This window comes from Charadrius vociferus, unplaced genomic scaffold, assembly GCF_000708025.1.
Source record: "Charadrius vociferus isolate BGI_N301 unplaced genomic scaffold, ASM70802v2 scaffold15, whole genome shotgun sequence".
Taxonomy (NCBI): domain Eukaryota; kingdom Metazoa; phylum Chordata; class Aves; order Charadriiformes; family Charadriidae; genus Charadrius; species Charadrius vociferus.
The window spans coordinates 4,397,091-4,414,688 of NW_009650064.1; the positions used below are offsets into that span (position 1 = coordinate 4,397,091).

A 17,598-nucleotide genomic window follows, 5' to 3' on the forward strand; every position below is an offset into this window, starting at 1 on the left:
TTTTTTTTTTTTTCTCTTTTTTTTTTTCTTTTTTTTTTTTTTTTACCTTTTCGATTGGCAGGATCTCTAATATGACTTCCATTATTAAAAACTACAACTTTATTTTTGTTGCTGTGACTTAAGGTAAAATACAGGAAGGAGGAAAAGGGTCCAATGTAAGTGGTAGAACAAAGGGATAGAGAAAACACAAACCCAAACAAATTTCAGATGGCAGGAGCAGCTCTTGAACATGCTTTTGACAATTTTTCATATCATATCCTTTATAATTGTTTATGTTTCAGCAATAAGTATGCAGAAAACAGAATAGTTTTCCCAGAAAACAGGAAAATTGTTGCATCTCCCTCTCTTCAGCTTAGAAGAAATACACAAAACAGCAACAAATCTTTCAAAAGATTCAAGAATACAATGATGAACTAACTGTACACCGATGTACTGGTTTTGGCTGGGATAGAGTTCATTTTCTTCATAGTAGCTGGTATCGTGCTGTGTTTTGGATTTGTGATGAAAACAGTGTTGATAATGCAGGGATGTTTTAGTTATTGCTGAGCACTGCTTGCACAGTGCTAAGACGTTTTCTGCTTCTAACACCAGCCCACCAGTGAGTAGGTTGGGGGTACACGAGAAGTTGGGAGAGGACATAGCTGGGACAGCTGACCTCAACTGACCAAAGGGATATACCATACTGTATGATGTCATGCTCAGCAATAAAAGCTGGGGGAAGAAGGAAGGGGAAGGACATTTGGAGTTACAGCATTTGTCTTCCCAAGTAGCCGTTATGTGTGATGGAGTCCTGCTTTCCTGGAGATGGCTGAACACCTGCCTGCCAATGGGAAGCAGCAAATTAATTCCATATTTTGCTTTGCTTGCGTGTGCGGCTTTTGCTTTACCTATTATACTGTCTCTATCTCAACCCATGAGTTTTCTCACTTTTACCCTTCCAATTCTCTCCCCGTCCCACTAAGGGGGAGTAAGTGGCTGTGCCGGGCTGAGCTGCCTGCTGGCGTTAAACCACAACAACTGGCTTTTCCACTGAAATTTTAAACTTGGATCTAAGGCTAGATCTCATGGATGCCATTAAAATCAACTGAAACCCCAAGACTCAAGACTGTTAGGGATATTTGCCTCACCTATTTCCAATACACAATTTTTCATATGAATATCTGTAGAATAAGATTTGTATATCAGTATTCCTTCAGAATAATGCTGTAAACCCATTTACTGTTTACTTTGATTATTTCTAACAGCTCTATTTAAAAAAAGAAATGTATTTTGCTTGGTCCTTTACAGTTTATCCCCTCCTTCCAATTCTCAGTCAGTTGCAGAATGTTAAAAGCTGATTCTTGCCTCAAATTGGTCTACATCTCAAACCTGTATCAAGTATTAGTTTTTCAAATAAGAACTACTGTACTTTTTCACAACCTGAGCCTATGCACAAGAGCATCCCCCCATAAACACTTGCACAAATCTTCTCAATGTTTTTTCTTCAAATCTACAAAAACTTTGCTACAATCCCTATAGCCACAAAATAGAACACAACTGTTGCCTATCACGATTACCAATAAAGTAAAAAATTAAAGTAACATTTTTTTCTTTCAATAGTCTGCTATATTTATGAATGTCTTTTCTTGTCTCACATAGAATCACAGAATATTTCAAATTGGAAGGGACCCATAGGATCATCAAGTCCACCTCCCTGGTCCTTGCAGGACTACCTAAAGCTATACCATATGACTAAGAGCATTATCCAGATGCTGCTTGAACTCTGACAGACTTGGTGCTGTGACCACTGCCCTGTGGAGTCTGTTCCAGTGACCGACCACCCTCTCAGTGAAGAACCTTTTTCCTAATATCCAGTCTGAATGTTAGACCCAAGACTTTTTTTTTTTCTTTGGCCAGCAACGGTGGCATGAGAAGTTTTTCCTAACCTGCCTCCATTCTGTCTTAGAATTCGCAACTCACTGCCCCCTCCTGTTGTGTCAAACCAACCGTTTGTGGCTACACAGTAACTCAAATGACAAAACCAATGAAGGTAAAAACTGCACTTCTGAATTCTTCTGGCTTCAAGAAACATACAAAAGATATCAAAGAACTAGCTCCTTGATGATGAGTTTCACTTTGTGGGGCAAACCTTGTCATTAGTATTTCTAGCCATCAATAATACATAACATACTGCTAAAAAAGCAGCACAACATCAGAAGTCTTCAAAATAAAATGAAGATAATTTTCGTAACAGTTAAAAATGGAAATTAAAGAGTAAGTATTTTGAATTTATCACACTACCTTCTTCCAGGATGGGTCTCAGCACAACAAATGGGATTTCCTGCAATGGTTCCATGTGTTTGTGTCCAGCACTCATAATCTTTATCTGAGGCAAGCAGACGACAAGTGTGCCAGGCATACTGGCCTGCCCGTGGTACCAGCTTCGCACAGTCCCAGGAATGTCACCCGATACAATAGTACTTGGGGAAGGCAGGCTGTCATTCGGAAGGAATACACAACAAGATTGCACTTCAAGCTGAAAAAACAAAGCCAAGAAAGATTTCTCAGAAACAGACTACCATTTTTTCCCCTGATGTGAAGTATTCATCTTGGTACAAAATCTCAGGTTACCCATCCCTCACAGTTGATTGAAACTAGTCTTAGCTTTTAGTTGAATTAAGAGGAAAGAAGACACAAAAAGTTGGAAAATAATATATTCTTGTAAATTATGACTATGGGAGGGGAGGGAAGAAAACGTGTGATTTTGGCCTGTAAATTTGATCAGAAAGGTGTTGCCATAAAAAGTGAACATACATCTATCTACATTTCAACAGCTTTTTACAAGAAGCATAATTGAATCAGAAAATGTTCTCAGAATAAAGCTGAGAAAGATCTCTTTTTGCAGTTCATTAGGTTTTGTTAGCAAAAGCCTCTAGAACTAACCAATATTTTATATGCTGTTACTTTTCATAAAGACTTCTATAAAGATCTATTTCAGGGAAAATTCTGTCTTTGCTTTGTCATCAACAGTAATGAGCATGTACAAAAAGGTTGATCATCAGACAAACGAGGAAAGATATAAACGTTACTGAAAAACTGACTTTAAAAGAAATGGATAGGCACACACATACACCAAGAGAAAGAGACATTAATAAAGTTCACAAAGTTTGTACAGCTTTTGTCCTGTTTTCATTGCAAATCAAAAGTAGTGCATATGGTTTCATGTGAAACAGCACTTTTTTGTCCTTCATTTTAAAGCAATGCTGTTACCCTGAAATATATCTGACCATTCTACCATCTCCTTATGAGCTTCTAGCAGGGCTGATTGAGCCCAAACGAAGAACTGAACTCATCACGACTTGTTAGCTCGGAGGTGGTGTAAGCTGCAGACTGTTAAGTCTTCCTTGGCTCTTACAAGTAATATTCTGCACCTGGATATCGAATAGCCCGAACAGCCTGCACACTTGAATGCTTTAAGTGAGTACAAACTATGATTCACTTCATTTCTTCACAATAGTTTGGAAAAGTCTAGTGTACAAAATGTTGGACGCAAGACATTAATTGTAGTTGTGATAGAAGAACATTTGTTTGCTGTAAACTTACACAACAGAATCTCTTCATCTGACATCATTAAAAACATCACAGCTTAAAACTGATAACCTAGGTTTGTACTCAGTACCCTCCTGTCCTGGTTTGAGGACCACGACACCTCCCCTGAAGGCTAATAGTCCCTGAAGACCGCAACAGTGATTTGCAATTGAGCTGGAATTTTTCAGCACTGTGCCAGCCTAGTGAGAAGAACACAGATATTCATCTTTATTTCAGCATTTTTGTGCCCTTTTGCTTAAACAAACTGACAAGAATTCACTGCAGAAAAATAAAAGTAGAATTTTGCAAAAATAAATACATTGTTACATGAAGTCTATGTTTGTTTCTAGTTTTAGAAGTGTTTGAGTTGTAAAATTAAGTTAATTACATCTTTGATAAGTAGTTTATTGATCCAAGGTTGCAGAGTGTACTTTATTTATACTGGATGAAAAGCAACAGTGTATTGTTACAGATGTAATAGATTTGGATTATTTTTATTTTTTTTAACTGGTAAATTAGTCATTGTGTCAATTTGCAAATTTACAGTGACACATTAGATCGTTTTCTGGTCTATTAGTAATAGGTTGCAGGTCAAGCCATTGTGGGATAATGATAAATAGATGACAAAAGAACTTATGATCAGTATAACTTTTGTTTTATCAGTGCATTTGCTGAGTAAACAGTTTATAACAAATCATCCATTCTTCATATATGTATCCATGATGATTAACATCAAATGCTGCCTGGATATACAAACCATGTGGTAATAATAATCCAAAAATTCCACCAATTTGGAGAGATACTATACTTCATCATATTACCAGCAGCAGGATCCACAAGAGATAATTTACAAAGTACTCTTGAGAAGAGATCTCAATACTCAGTAGAGTTTTTACACTTAATTCACAGTTCAGTACAGCTTTTTACTGAAGACAAGTTCTTCAGATCATCTTTGTTTCATTTTACTTTGCAGTTTCACTCCTTCAAACGCCTGAGGGAAATTCCTGTTTACGTAGGCATTACTTTACCATTCATTTTCAAACAACTGAATGGGAGTTGGACCATGAATTTTGGTGGCATTTACATAACAACATCAGGCCCTCCATATGTAATATTATAGACTTGCTTACAGATATGGTTTGCTTGCTTGTGTTTCATTTGAAGTTTTATATGAATAAATAAGTTTTGCAAAACATTATCACAAGATTTCAAAGGCAAACACAATGAACATATGGCAAAGTTTCACATTTTAGGGTAAATCATGCAGTTACTATAATTACATAAGAAATTGCCAACTTGGATGCACAAGGGCCCAATAAGTGCAAAATTGAATTGCACCTGTTGGATTTCTCAGAGGCAGATTCTGCTTACACACAACTATCAACTTCAACAGAATCTGTGTATGTTTATCTGACAGAATCTGGAGATCTGTCTAATAAGTTCCAGTGAAGGAATGGAAGAGTGCATCTAAAATGATGGGATTATATGTTGGACAAAAGTGAGAATGTGTGCTACAGATTGCTTCACCAATCGGAAAGTGCTTTAAAATATATGTAATCCAAATATCTTAAAATTAAACTACATCAATAGCATATATTAAAGCTATCATATAAATCTTTTTACACTTTTTAAATAACTGTTAAACTGTGTGTCTAAAATTGTGAATTTAATGTAAAATGTGACTGATTTATGTAACTGAATATAAATCTGCAGCAGTAAATCTTGCATTAATGTAAGGATCTGACAATCCAAGGGAAAGAAAATGAAGTAATCTGCCAGTAAGAAGTCCTCAAGCTGGGGGTCAAATCCTGTTCATGGAAACCATCTGGTTGGGACCCTCCAAGCCACACCAAACACAAATGATCTTTTAAAAAAATATCCTATTCATTAATGCTTCGCAGCTGCACTGAGTGTTACTTCATTTTTCCATGGCAACATCCTTTCTGTTTCAAGGATCTTATTTCAGTTTTGGTAGCAACGTGTTCTTTTGCCAATACTGAACACATTCATGTGTTAAAGAGAAGGAATTATTACAAATTCTTGAAACAGAATAACCTCCTATTTTCATTTCTATTATGTCAAGGCCTATACATGCTAAGTAACGTCCACTAATGATAAACCAATGAAGTAAGCAGTATTTTCCCTTCTACCACTAAAAAGTTACGCAAAGCATATTGCTGTAAGCTTTTACTAATATATAAGCCTAAAAAAGTGCAATGACTTTAAGATCTCTGTTGTACAAAAAGGAAAGTATTAAGTTACTGGAATAAATGGAGTATTTTTACTTCATATTCTATACAAACAGAATGTTGCTTGATAGAGAGAACAGTGAAATACATACTGCAGAAGAATTAGGTCTTCCTAACTAAGGAGGGTGGGTGGAAGTGAGTGAAACAAAACAAGTGACATGCCATAGTTATCCTGCACAAGCAAAATGAAATGGGACAGGTTGTACAGGAGATTTTACAGCCTTTCATGATAGTGATACCCTAAGGAGATTCCCCTCCCTAACCCACATTTTATAGCTATATAAACCAATTAGAGGCATTGAAGATGACCCACAAGGTGACACTCACATAAAGGCGTCTCCTGGGAAATGGCCTCTCTCTGCATTAATCATCATCCATCATATGCTCTTGGCAGAAAGGCTAATGTGTTTTTCTGGGAGTTTCAGATACAGAATATAATTTTGCAATGACTTCCAAAACTGCAAAGAACCACCACTACGCATCTCATGTAGGGGTGCTCTGATGTGGTCACTATAAGACCGTACCTCAGCCTCTGACATCCCAATTGCCTCTACCCAATTAGAGCATCTGCAGTTGAGCCAGACACGCGATATTTGTTAGAATTTTAAAAGGCAGGCCAGAAAGACATGTTTTGAAGTTAGCCAAAAAGTAAAAATTATAGAAACAGAAAGCAGAGTACACGAGTAAGCGAACTAAGTGCAGGCTACCTGTATGTACAAATAAGTATAATAAGGATCAGCTACATTTTCTTTGATCACTTAAAACACGTCTTAGCACTACACAGCATTCATATTCTTTGCTAAGAAAGCTTGATTTTAAAAAGTTTTTATTTAGTTATGGAAAATCTCATTTTTTGTCACTTTGTGGTAAGTAACCAACTTAAGAAAATCATCCTATCTCACAACTCCTGAATAACTGCTGATAGCTGCTAAGTTACAATCACAGAATCTCTTCCTGACCCATGAACAAAGACCAATGTTCAAAGAACAGGAACTCTAGTCAATCTCATCCTTACATTTCTGTTCTTTCAATCAATGTTTCACTTTGACTAAAATCCTGTACAATTTATATGCTTTAAAGAAAATATTATTTCCAATAATTTCAGGAAACAGACTCATTTTTTCAAATAATTTCTGGGATATTTAAACGCATGTGGAATATCTGGCTAAGATTTATACGTAATAATTACACTCTTATTTAGTTGGCATTCATTGCTACATTACTCATTAATTCATTTGCTTTTAATACAGATCCTTCATTATTCTCGCTGGAATTCAGCATTAACAACCAATTAAAAATAATTGTGTTTATACTGCTCCACTATTTTAGCAACTATTAGTATGAAGAACACGTGAAAAGCAAGTATTACCCTCCTACAGAGTATAAGTGCCAAAAAGACTTCAAGGCTGCATATAAAATCCTACAACAACTAAATAAGAAAAACAACTTTTTTATAGTTAAGTATGAAAGTCTTTTCACTTAAATACTAATAGCTTACCACAACTCCAATGCACAAAAATCTTCACACAATATTCTATCATGAGCAAGCCAGGGCTAAGGCAAAGCAAGTACCAGCTTTGGATCCAAAATAAACGTTCCAGTTACTTTGGTTCCAAATGCATTTACTTACTCAAACTTCCACTAAATGAATAATCCTTTGATGATTTTAAGTTATGAAGTTCTGTTTTATCTGATGACAACTACAGACTTTTCTGTTCTACAATTGTGTTAATAAAAGATCCAGGAACATGAAAATAGCTTTAGAAAAAACCTTAGAGTCTAAATGCTTCAGCATTTAACCAGACAAAATATTCTAGAAATTTGCCTTTTTCATGCCAAATGATAATAAAATACAGAAAATCTGTAAGAATTTAACATATAAATATATTTATGTGTTCAATAAAATGCATATTATGTTTAATAAAATGAATATATCATGCTGTAGTTGAACTGAAAAACAGAGTCGTAACACTTATCTTCTTTTCCTCTCCACATTGCCTTGCACAAATTTCAGCTTTCCCATTTAGGCTGGTATTGAAGGAAAAAAAAGTTATACATATACATGTGTGTCTTGAAAAATACATTTAAATTAAATAGACATAGGGACTACTAGCAATAATCAAAAGAACAGCAAGCATATCTATAAATCCTTCATATTTCATATAGAAGTACTACTTCACATTTGTTTGGAAGCATGTTCTTGGACTTTTCCAGTGGTATTTCCTTGGAGCCTGTTGAAACTTTTCACTGGTAACATGTAACGTCCTTCTGGCAAGATACTGGCATATACTTTACCAAGCATAATCAAAGCTTAAGAATGAAACATATCAGAAGTGTATAAGCTATTGTATGAATTCATCGGGCCATTTAACTTCAACATAAAGACTAAACGTATAATTTCATATTCACAATGATGAAAATTGAAAGCATGAGTACCTTACCAATAAAACCTGTAAAAAGTAAATAAACCTACATCCTCAAACACTAGAAAGTATCTAATACAAAAAAGTTCTCTGCCAGTATTAGCTCCAATCCATGAGTGCATTGTCAGAGCAGTGAATTATTTAGAATTTACTGTCTGAGAAAACATGTCCCTATCACTGTCATCAGCTTTCATCTCCACAAAAAAACCCCCACTAGTTCAAACACAAACTTTTTTATTTATTTATTTTCAGTAACAGGCAAGCATTATTTTTAGCTGGTCAGTATCTTAACTATTCTTAAAAAAAAAAAAATATTCACTTTCCTGGTTGCTCACATAACAAAGCATACCTTGAAAAATATACAAACAGAATACCTTAGTCCTGATTCAATTTTCCCCATTTATAAAGGATCCAGCCCTTCATCATCCTAATTATTACGTTTTTATTATAACTCAACCTGTAAGCCTCATTTACATATGGAGTCTCATTGTGGTAGGTACCACCCAGACACATAACAAAAATACACTGCTTCCTTCAAATAGCTTACAGACTATCTCTCTTGACTCCCCTTATCTAGCCATTTTAATCTCCAGTGGTGACAACATTAAAAAAGAAAGGAAAACAAGCAAAATACTCATGAAAGAATGATGAAAGAGCTGGCTGAAAACTAAATAGACTTATAGAATCATAGAATGGTTAGAGTTCGAAGGGACCTTAAAGATCATCTAGTTCCAACCCCCCTGCCATGGGGAGGGACACCTCCCACTATACCAGGTTGCTCAGAGCACCATCCAGCCTGGCCTCAAACAAATCCAGGGATGAGGCCTCCACAAACTCTCTGGGCAACCTGTTCCAGTGCCTCACCACCCTCACAGTAAAGAATTCCTTCCTAATAGCTAATCCAAACCTACCCTCTTTCAGTTTAACACCATTACCCATCATCTTATCCCTAGACTCCCTGATAAAGAGTCCCTCCCCATCTTCCCTGTAGGCCGCCTTTAAGTACTGAAAGGCTGCTATAAGCTCTCCCCTGAGCCTTCTCTTCTCCAGCCTGAACAACCCCAACTCTCTCAGCCTGTCTTCATAGGAGAGGTGCTACAGCCCCCTGATCATCTTCGTGTCCCTCCTCTGGACTCACTCCAACAGGTCCATGTCCTTCTTATGTTGGCCCCAGAGCTGGATGCAGTACTCCAGGTGGGGTCTCACCAGAGTGGAGCAGAGGGGCAGAATCACCTCTCTCGACTTGCTGGCCATGCTTCTTTTGATGCAGCCCAGGATGCAGTTGGCCTTCTGGGCTGCGAACACACATTGCCGTGTCATGTTGAGCTTCTCATCAACAAAGACCCCCAAGTCCTTCTCCTCAGGGCTGCTCTCAATCCATTCTCCACCCAGCCTGTATTTGTGCCTTGATTAGTCAGAGTTAAGCAGGTTAGTAGAGTTAATAGAAAGTATCCCCTCAACTTCTGCATGTTCTACAATCAAGTCACAAGTCTGAAGTTCTTGCTCAGGCAAAACTTCAACTTTCAAACCTTCTAGTACTTTCTGCATGAATGAGAAGAAAAAACAGACACGGGTTCTGGGATAAGCCTGTATATAAATAACTATATTTCTTGGTAGGAAGAAGGAACAGGCATTCAAAGATTACTTTCTGTCAGAAATAGGACGGGGGTGTATTTTCTTTTAATTTTATTTTAACACAAAACCAGTTTTTCTGGTGTACCATGAAATGCCAGTCTCATCGAATGTCCTGTTCAAAAGGCACAGATTATAATAATTCTAAGTTAGGGTCATTTCTAAGCAGGTACTTGATATATATTTGGAAGAACAGAATCCTAATTCCAGCATTTCTAAGCCATCTAGTATTTGATCATGTAATCTTAACACTAGACTGCTAACATGGTCTTTTTTGTGTATAGCATGCATATATACGGCTACATGAAACTTCTGCTTTTACTGATTAGCGATCACAATCTCGAGCAGTGTAGGATGAAATGGTTTAATATGAGTGGTCATCTCCTTGCCCTTTATGAAAAGGTAGACAAATAAGCAGCTGAGACATCATTGTATAACATCATATTGTATCACAGACCCAAAAAAAGCATTTATCATACACACTTTCCCAAGATATTTTTAGAAAGGACCATATTTTGCAAACCTAACTATGGATAAAAAGGTATACAGCTTTGTTTATAATACAGAAAAGTGTGACAACCATTTTTTCTTCATGTATTTTTTTTTTAAGGTATAAAAACGTATTTTGAAAACTAATACTCTAAACCTAAAGCATTCTTTGCCTAATTTAACAAAAATCTATAGTTTATTTTTCATTCTCTAAGACCTTGAAACTACTGAAATGAGACAATAAAACCTGGGAGCTCCTCTAAAAACCATCTAATAAAAAGCACTAGGATGCATAAAAAGTATCATAAAGTTTGGAAAGACACGGGCTTTTCACTTCCTTTTCATCTTACCTGAAGTGTAAGGCGTTTAACTGCATTCCACACTATTCCAATAAATTCCTTCATTCTTTCTTCAGGACTTCTGCAGCTCTCAGATGAGTTCAGCATGGTTTTCACAGGAAGTGACAAAGGACGAGATTCTAATGCAAACAACAAAACTCAGTTACACAAAGAATAGGTAATTAATATACATACTGGTAGCGAAGAACAGGATTACTTATTTTAAATTCTAAAAGATATTTTCTCTCACTATTTATCTCACTGTGGACTTAATAATAGTGTGTCTATTATCAGTTTTAAACTTGGCAATACAACTGTATCAGTTAAGCCTGGTGAGAAATGCAATGAAATGAAATGTTTATTTTTTTTAAATGTAAACTGCTAAGAAAATATTATGATGAATGCTTGACCTAAGCAAATTAAGACAGTTTTCAAAGGGTGATAACCTATTTGGTGACGGAATAGCAATCCAAGAGGTTTTCACACACATTGCTGCCAGTGTAATCTAAAAAAAGGTTTTAGGTCTCTAAACACGTTGTAAGAAATGAAAGAAAGCCCATATTAAATTACTGCTCTTGATTTGTTTTGATTTTGATTTTTTTTAATTTGAAAAAAATCACTTAAAAACTCAAATATGCTTCCAAAAAAAAAGGCATAAAAAATAAACCATTTTCTTACATTGTGAAGCTTAAAAGTAGTAAAGTATGAAATATTTCAGGAAAATTTAATGTATTCTAGTAAAAAAAGAAATTCCCTTAAATTGTTAGTTATTAGATAACATCAATATGAAAAGATTCTAAAGAACAGAAGCATTTAATTGAATACGAGCACAGTAGAACTTCAAAAGAGGACTAGTGAGGAGATCAAGTAGTAACTACAAATTCATTAAAGACTGTATGAGTGGTACATAGTTCCTCCTGTCATCTCTTAAAGAATATCCTCCCTCTTATGTTTTGGGATACCCACCAAATTATTGTCAGCTTCTTCAATATTTTCAGTTTTGGCCTACACGTTGTTGAGCTGACAAAACTTCAGGAATAAATTATGAAGTCTTCATGGCTTCATTTAAAACTAAATTGAAATCAGCACAAGTGTGACAATTTATATCTCCCAATTATTCAGCCAGGAGAAACCTGTGGCATACAAACTACAGAAAAATTCTTAAAACAGAATTATGCTATCAAGTGAACTCGGGTAAGCAAAAGTATATGACCCTTGATATGCATCACTGGTTCTTCAGACAGTTTTGATCATGCAAGGCAACTTGCAAGGAATTAAAAAAGAAACATCTGAGAGGTGAATATCTGCCAAGAGTGTGCAACGTTAATGCCACTTGAGGAATTAATTTGTGACATTTTTCCCATCAAGACTAGAAAAGACCAGAGTTGATTAATATTCTAGAGAAAATCCTTCAACAAGTAGTATTTTTAATGATCTGAAAAGAGAAGCATTAACTTTATTAAACTGATGGGGAATCAAAAAATTCAAAGAGAGAGGTGGTCAAAAGACTGAAAGAGAAGGTTTATGCCTGCAGTATAGTTAGTTCTCTCAGATATTCCTGGCTCCAATTATAGATCTTCTAGAACGATAAAGAATGACAATTGGATCATGAGAATGGAAAAAGCGTGACATTTCAGGAGTGTTTGTTGTCAGCTGTGCTGGAGAGACAAACAAGGAAGTTGCTCATATGAAGAAGCAGCGTGGAGTAGCTATTTCATAATATTTTCTCATGTGGACACTTTTGTGCCATGCAGTGAGTATTCCATCCACGCTATGAATGGATTAACTTAAAACAAATGCATTCAGTGAGGAATAGCTGTTCTGCTTTAACTTCTTACCCTACCTCAGTTCACACCATCTTCTCTGTGTAGTCAGACCCTACACTACACATATTACAAGGTAAGAATCAGGAACAGCTTCAGTATCAAAAAATGTTAGAATAAAAGAGTTACTGGTGCATAGAACTCCAGAATACAAGTGTGGATAAGGGTGAGAACAGTATACAAAGTCACTGTAAGACTCCAGAAATCTCACAGGCAGGAATGTTTCAGGTCAGGATGAATAGCTAAATTCAATGTAACATTATATATTTTGCAGCACAATCAGCAGGCAATAATTAACATCCTATATCACCGAACAAGTGCATTCCTCCTAAGAGGGATCTAAAGCTAGGTTTTGTTCCTGTCTCCCATGTTTTGTTCACTGGGAAGCACACACACTGCTAATTCTCTCTCAATTAGGGGAATCAACCTTTTAATGCCAGAAACAGCTATCTGCGAATTAAAAATAAAATTAGCTGGCCAAAGCACCACTTGTTTCTCTCCATATATGTACAATTCAAACCTGCAAAGCTGATTCAAATTCCAGGAATATCCATGATAGACAACAGCTTCACTGTAATACCTGATACTCAACTGGAAGACCAAAAAACCAAAACCCTTGAAACCCAACAAACAGATAAGGAACCATTCAACCAGAAATCATGGAAAACAGAGAAAGTAAAAATAAAAATAAAGAACTAAAAAGAAGTGTTTCAGAGTGGAAAAAAGAATCAAGCACAGAAGTAACTCCTGAAAAGAAGTCCTCTGTTCATTTTTTTTTCTGTACTGGTAAGTACCTGAGTTTTGTCTGAAGGGATGCGGGGACAGAACAATGTCTTAATTCCCTGTCAGGCAAGGCCATCAGTAGGCAACAGTGGCTAAGAGACTGTAGCATTCTGGTGTGGCTATCATGTGTGTTTGGCTAGTCCTCTAAAGTAGACATGTAGACTGGATCAGCTCCATCTGCCTCAGTCTGAAGGTTAATCTCCTAAAATAATTATGCTACTCAGCTACTACTGAACTCAAAACCTAGGAACATTTCCTGGCACTGTAATCAGCCTTGTGTCGAAGCCAGGAGCCACTCAGCAATAGCTAGACAGAAAATATGATTTGCATGAAAAAAACTGATGAGGAGAAAAAAGAGGAGGGGGGCTGCTTCAGGTTGTACAAACTGAATTCTTAAGAAAACCTGTATACGGAAACTAAAGTGCTCCTACTGTCATCTCCTAGTCCCATATTGTGTAACTGGTACTTTTGTAAAAATATACTCCACAACTATTTCAGTCAACTATCAATCACTCAGATGCTACCACACTCACCATCAATTTCAGAACACACACTGGAAATGAGCATACTTTTTTTAAAGGCCTGATCAGATCAATTAGGATTGAGCTACCAGTAGCAGCAATTTTCTTTTTTTTTTTTTTTTTTCCCCCCACAATTTCTAGTTAAAGTATAGAAGGAGCTCCAAGTGGCAATCCTGCAAAATGAATCATAAACATACTGTCTTTGTAGGAGATGACATTAAGCAAGACTTACAGGTATAAATTCTAGATAGAGGTGTCTTTCTTATATAGATATATGCCTCCGTCTTTATGTTTTTTAGCCTACTGGGAACTGGTTGCTTTAGAAGTCTGATCCATAAAATACTCAAAAGTTTTAAAAATAAAGAGATCTTTGGGGAAAACGGCACTATTCTGTGCTATGAATATTCAGTGCCTCAGATACCTCATGCATTAAGAGGGCAGCAGTTTCGTTCTGGTTCTCTCTGGTTGGAAAAGGTTATTCTGTTGCAGGCGAACCCATACTTTCAAGTGATCCCCAAAAGCTCAGAGAGCTCCTACGGAAAGACAAGGCGTATGGAGAGACACCCATACAGCAGCCTGCAATAGGATAGCATCACCACCATCCTACCATATGCCCATACTCAAAATGCATCTGTCATATGATCTCAACAAGCCAGCCACGCTTTCCTTCCCACATCAAATCATCTGTCATATAGCTTCTCACACATCAGAAGTGAGCTAAGCTGAGAAAAATCCTATTGCAAACTAATCATAGTTACTAAGAGGCCATGACAGAAACACACATGAACATCAATAGTAATTAAAAGAAGAAATCAAAGGAAAGTGTACTGTTATTACCTGGCTTTTTCTGTAAAGATTGTTCCTTTGCTAAAACTAAAAGTAGTCTCCATAGCGTCAAAGAACTCATTGGGATTTCTTAATATCTTTTCACATTTTCATGCATTAAATAGGGCTTTTTATCAGAAATAAAAACAAAAATACCAAGGTGTTTGCAACAAATGCAAGCCATTAAGGAACTGATCAAGGGGTCTAAGGGATTAGAAATGAGATTAAAATGCAGTGGAGGAGAAAATTCAAACTTCAAACAACTCTGAAAAAATCTAAATGGCCCACAGAATTTTTTTTGCAGGAAGATTAATTGTTTTTTTCATATGTAAAACAAAACAAAAACTAATCCCTCTCCCCCCCAAAAAAAACACCACCACCTACTTAAAACTTACTTGCTCTTTTCTGTAAACCAGCAGCTTTTGGTTTCTATATATAATGTTGAGCAAAAGTAAAAATTCAGTGAGACTTGTTTTTTTATAAAAACTTGTTTGTCCTTAGGTTTGCATTCCAATTTTCCTCATAAGTCTACATATTTTTACATTTGCAACACAACAGAACATATATGTCTATACAGAGAGATGTACGAAAGAATTACAAATTATTCACACTTTTGTGCATAGATATACAATGGCCAAAGAAACGTGTTCTGTTCTCATAGAATGCATTTCCACATAATATTTTGTTCCATGATTTGATATTAAAATATTTTACGTATGTAAGAAATTGCAAAAACAGAGGAATATCTTGTTAAAAATACTATCTATCCTAATGTACTATTTCTTCCCACAATCCAATTTAAAAATTAAAAGTTAATCCAAGTAGCAGGCTTATTAAAAGTATTGAGTGAAGCTCAAAGCTGTATTTGCCAATATTTTCTGTACCATCAGTATCCATCAGAAGTGTTTCAGAAATATTCCCATTTTATTTTTGCAGTATCATAAGAGAAGTTATTCCCTATGCCTCCATTCCCGTATGGCTGATATTTCAATTTCAATTATTCAAGTAACTGAGATTTTTTGCCTAAGGATAGACTATGACGATCTGTGTGTAAAAAAGTTTGCACTCTTCATCAGGATGCTTGAGAATAAAAAACTTAATTAACAGCAGAAAGTCCTTTCAAGGTCATAAAAATATGCAATATATTTACCCACATACTGAACAGTCTTTGCATAAATAATTTATTTACTGGGCTTTGAGCATTTTTGCATTCTACTTTACTAACGGTGCAGATAATACATTACTTTTGTCAATCAAGACAATAATTGAGCCACACATGCCTGACAAGGAAGCAGAGCAAGCCCTTTACACCCAGGGAAACAGCAGCACAGAGTTGTAGTGACTACATTAGAATGGTCATTCAATGAGTTAGCAGCAGAACAAGTGTTAAAATAGAGAGGCTTTTGACTTTTTACCCAACATGCCTTTTTCTAGAGTAAACATATGTCAGTAAACAAAGACAAATGTGATATTAACATAAAGGATCTTTCTGTGTGAAAATGGGGGTTGAATACGGAATGGCTACGGTCAGCATTTTCTCCCACCAAATTTTTAATGACTGCTGCAATATTTCTGGCAAAAAATACCTATTTAGTTCTGGAAACAAAAATAAAAGGACTGACACTTTCATACAAATCAATAACAGCCTTTCACAGGCAAAACTGAGCTACTACATTAGTAATTACAAAAACGTGTCATATATGTGTTCATATCTAAAGACCATGCCTGAATTTCCCTTAATCTTGCTTACCATTCCAAATAGATTTTGTACTATGAAGTAAGAATTTCAGCCTTTGGATTTGCAAAAACTTTTCTGGTAAATGCAGGAGGAATTCTGCCTAGTTTTCGGCCTTTTTAAAAATACACTGAAAGTTCCTTAGTCTTTTCATATAATCTAAAAATAAGCACCCATTCTTTTTCTCTCAACTTTGAATTTCTCCATACAGAAAGTAGGTTTGATATACTACACTGGCTTTGTGCTACTGATGTTTTTGAAATCCATACACAGAAATGAAGAAATCACACCATCATAACACTAAAGTCAAACATTTTACTAGCTATGAAAACTCACAATAATTATTTTCCAATATAGGTATGTGACTGTCCAGCCATTTAAAAGTTACTATAAATCATCTGTCCCTGGAGACATTCCTTTTAAATAATCCTTCCAAGAACTAAACCCCATTTATAAAAATATAAAAATCCTAGTATTTTCAGGCACCCTAGGTAAATGAGCATCAGATTTAAATTCCTATATGTTACTTTGCCTATTTAGCATCTATTTAATTTCATTCATCTTCCCAAATAAATCATCAGTCATAAATTTCATGGCAGGCATGAATAAACGATAATCATTCAGTTCATTGAGCAGAAATAGAGACCTACTAATTCAAATACTTCAGATAATCCATTGATTTCTCACCAGACAGACTTCTCTCATATTTGCCAGTTTTTCTGCATTCCAACAACTCATTTTAGCAGGAATCCAGTTCAGCATTCTAGTTGTACTTTAGGAAAAAAAAATATCAGCAACTGCATCCAGTTTTGCTAAGTACAGGTGATATTCTGCCACACTGTACTCAATAGAAAGTTTATTAGCTTAAGATGAAACTTCAGATAAAACCACTAACACAGCATCAGCTGGTCTAACTAAAATCTAGGGAAAATGTAGGCCTACTGATGAATGAGATGGGTGCTCTTGTGGTGGAAGACACAGAGAAGGCAGAGTTACTGAATGCCTTCTTTTCTTCGGTCTTCACTGCTAAAGCTGTCCCTCATGAATCCCATACCCTGGAGGCAAGGGAGAAGGTCTGGAGGGAGGAAGATTTCCCCTCAGTTGAGGAGGACCAGGTCAGAGACCACTTGGCCAAGCTGGACATCCATAAGTCCATGGGCCCTGATGGGATGCACCCGCGAGTGCTGAGAGAGCTGGCAGATGTTATTGCTAG

The 17,598-nt window shown here is 36.1% G+C and overlaps 1 protein-coding gene across 1 annotated transcript in view; it reads right to left on the reverse strand.

Moving 5' to 3' along the window:
- The window catches only part of VPS13B (vacuolar protein sorting 13 homolog B (yeast)), a 502,169-nt gene that overhangs the window by 250,974 nt on the left and 233,597 nt on the right, over window positions 1-17,598 (reverse strand). The window contains 2 exon segments of the mRNA XM_009891830.1: window positions 2,281-2,515; window positions 10,711-10,838. Of these exon segments, the coding sequence (XP_009890132.1) occupies window positions 2,281-2,515; window positions 10,711-10,838 (363 nt within the window).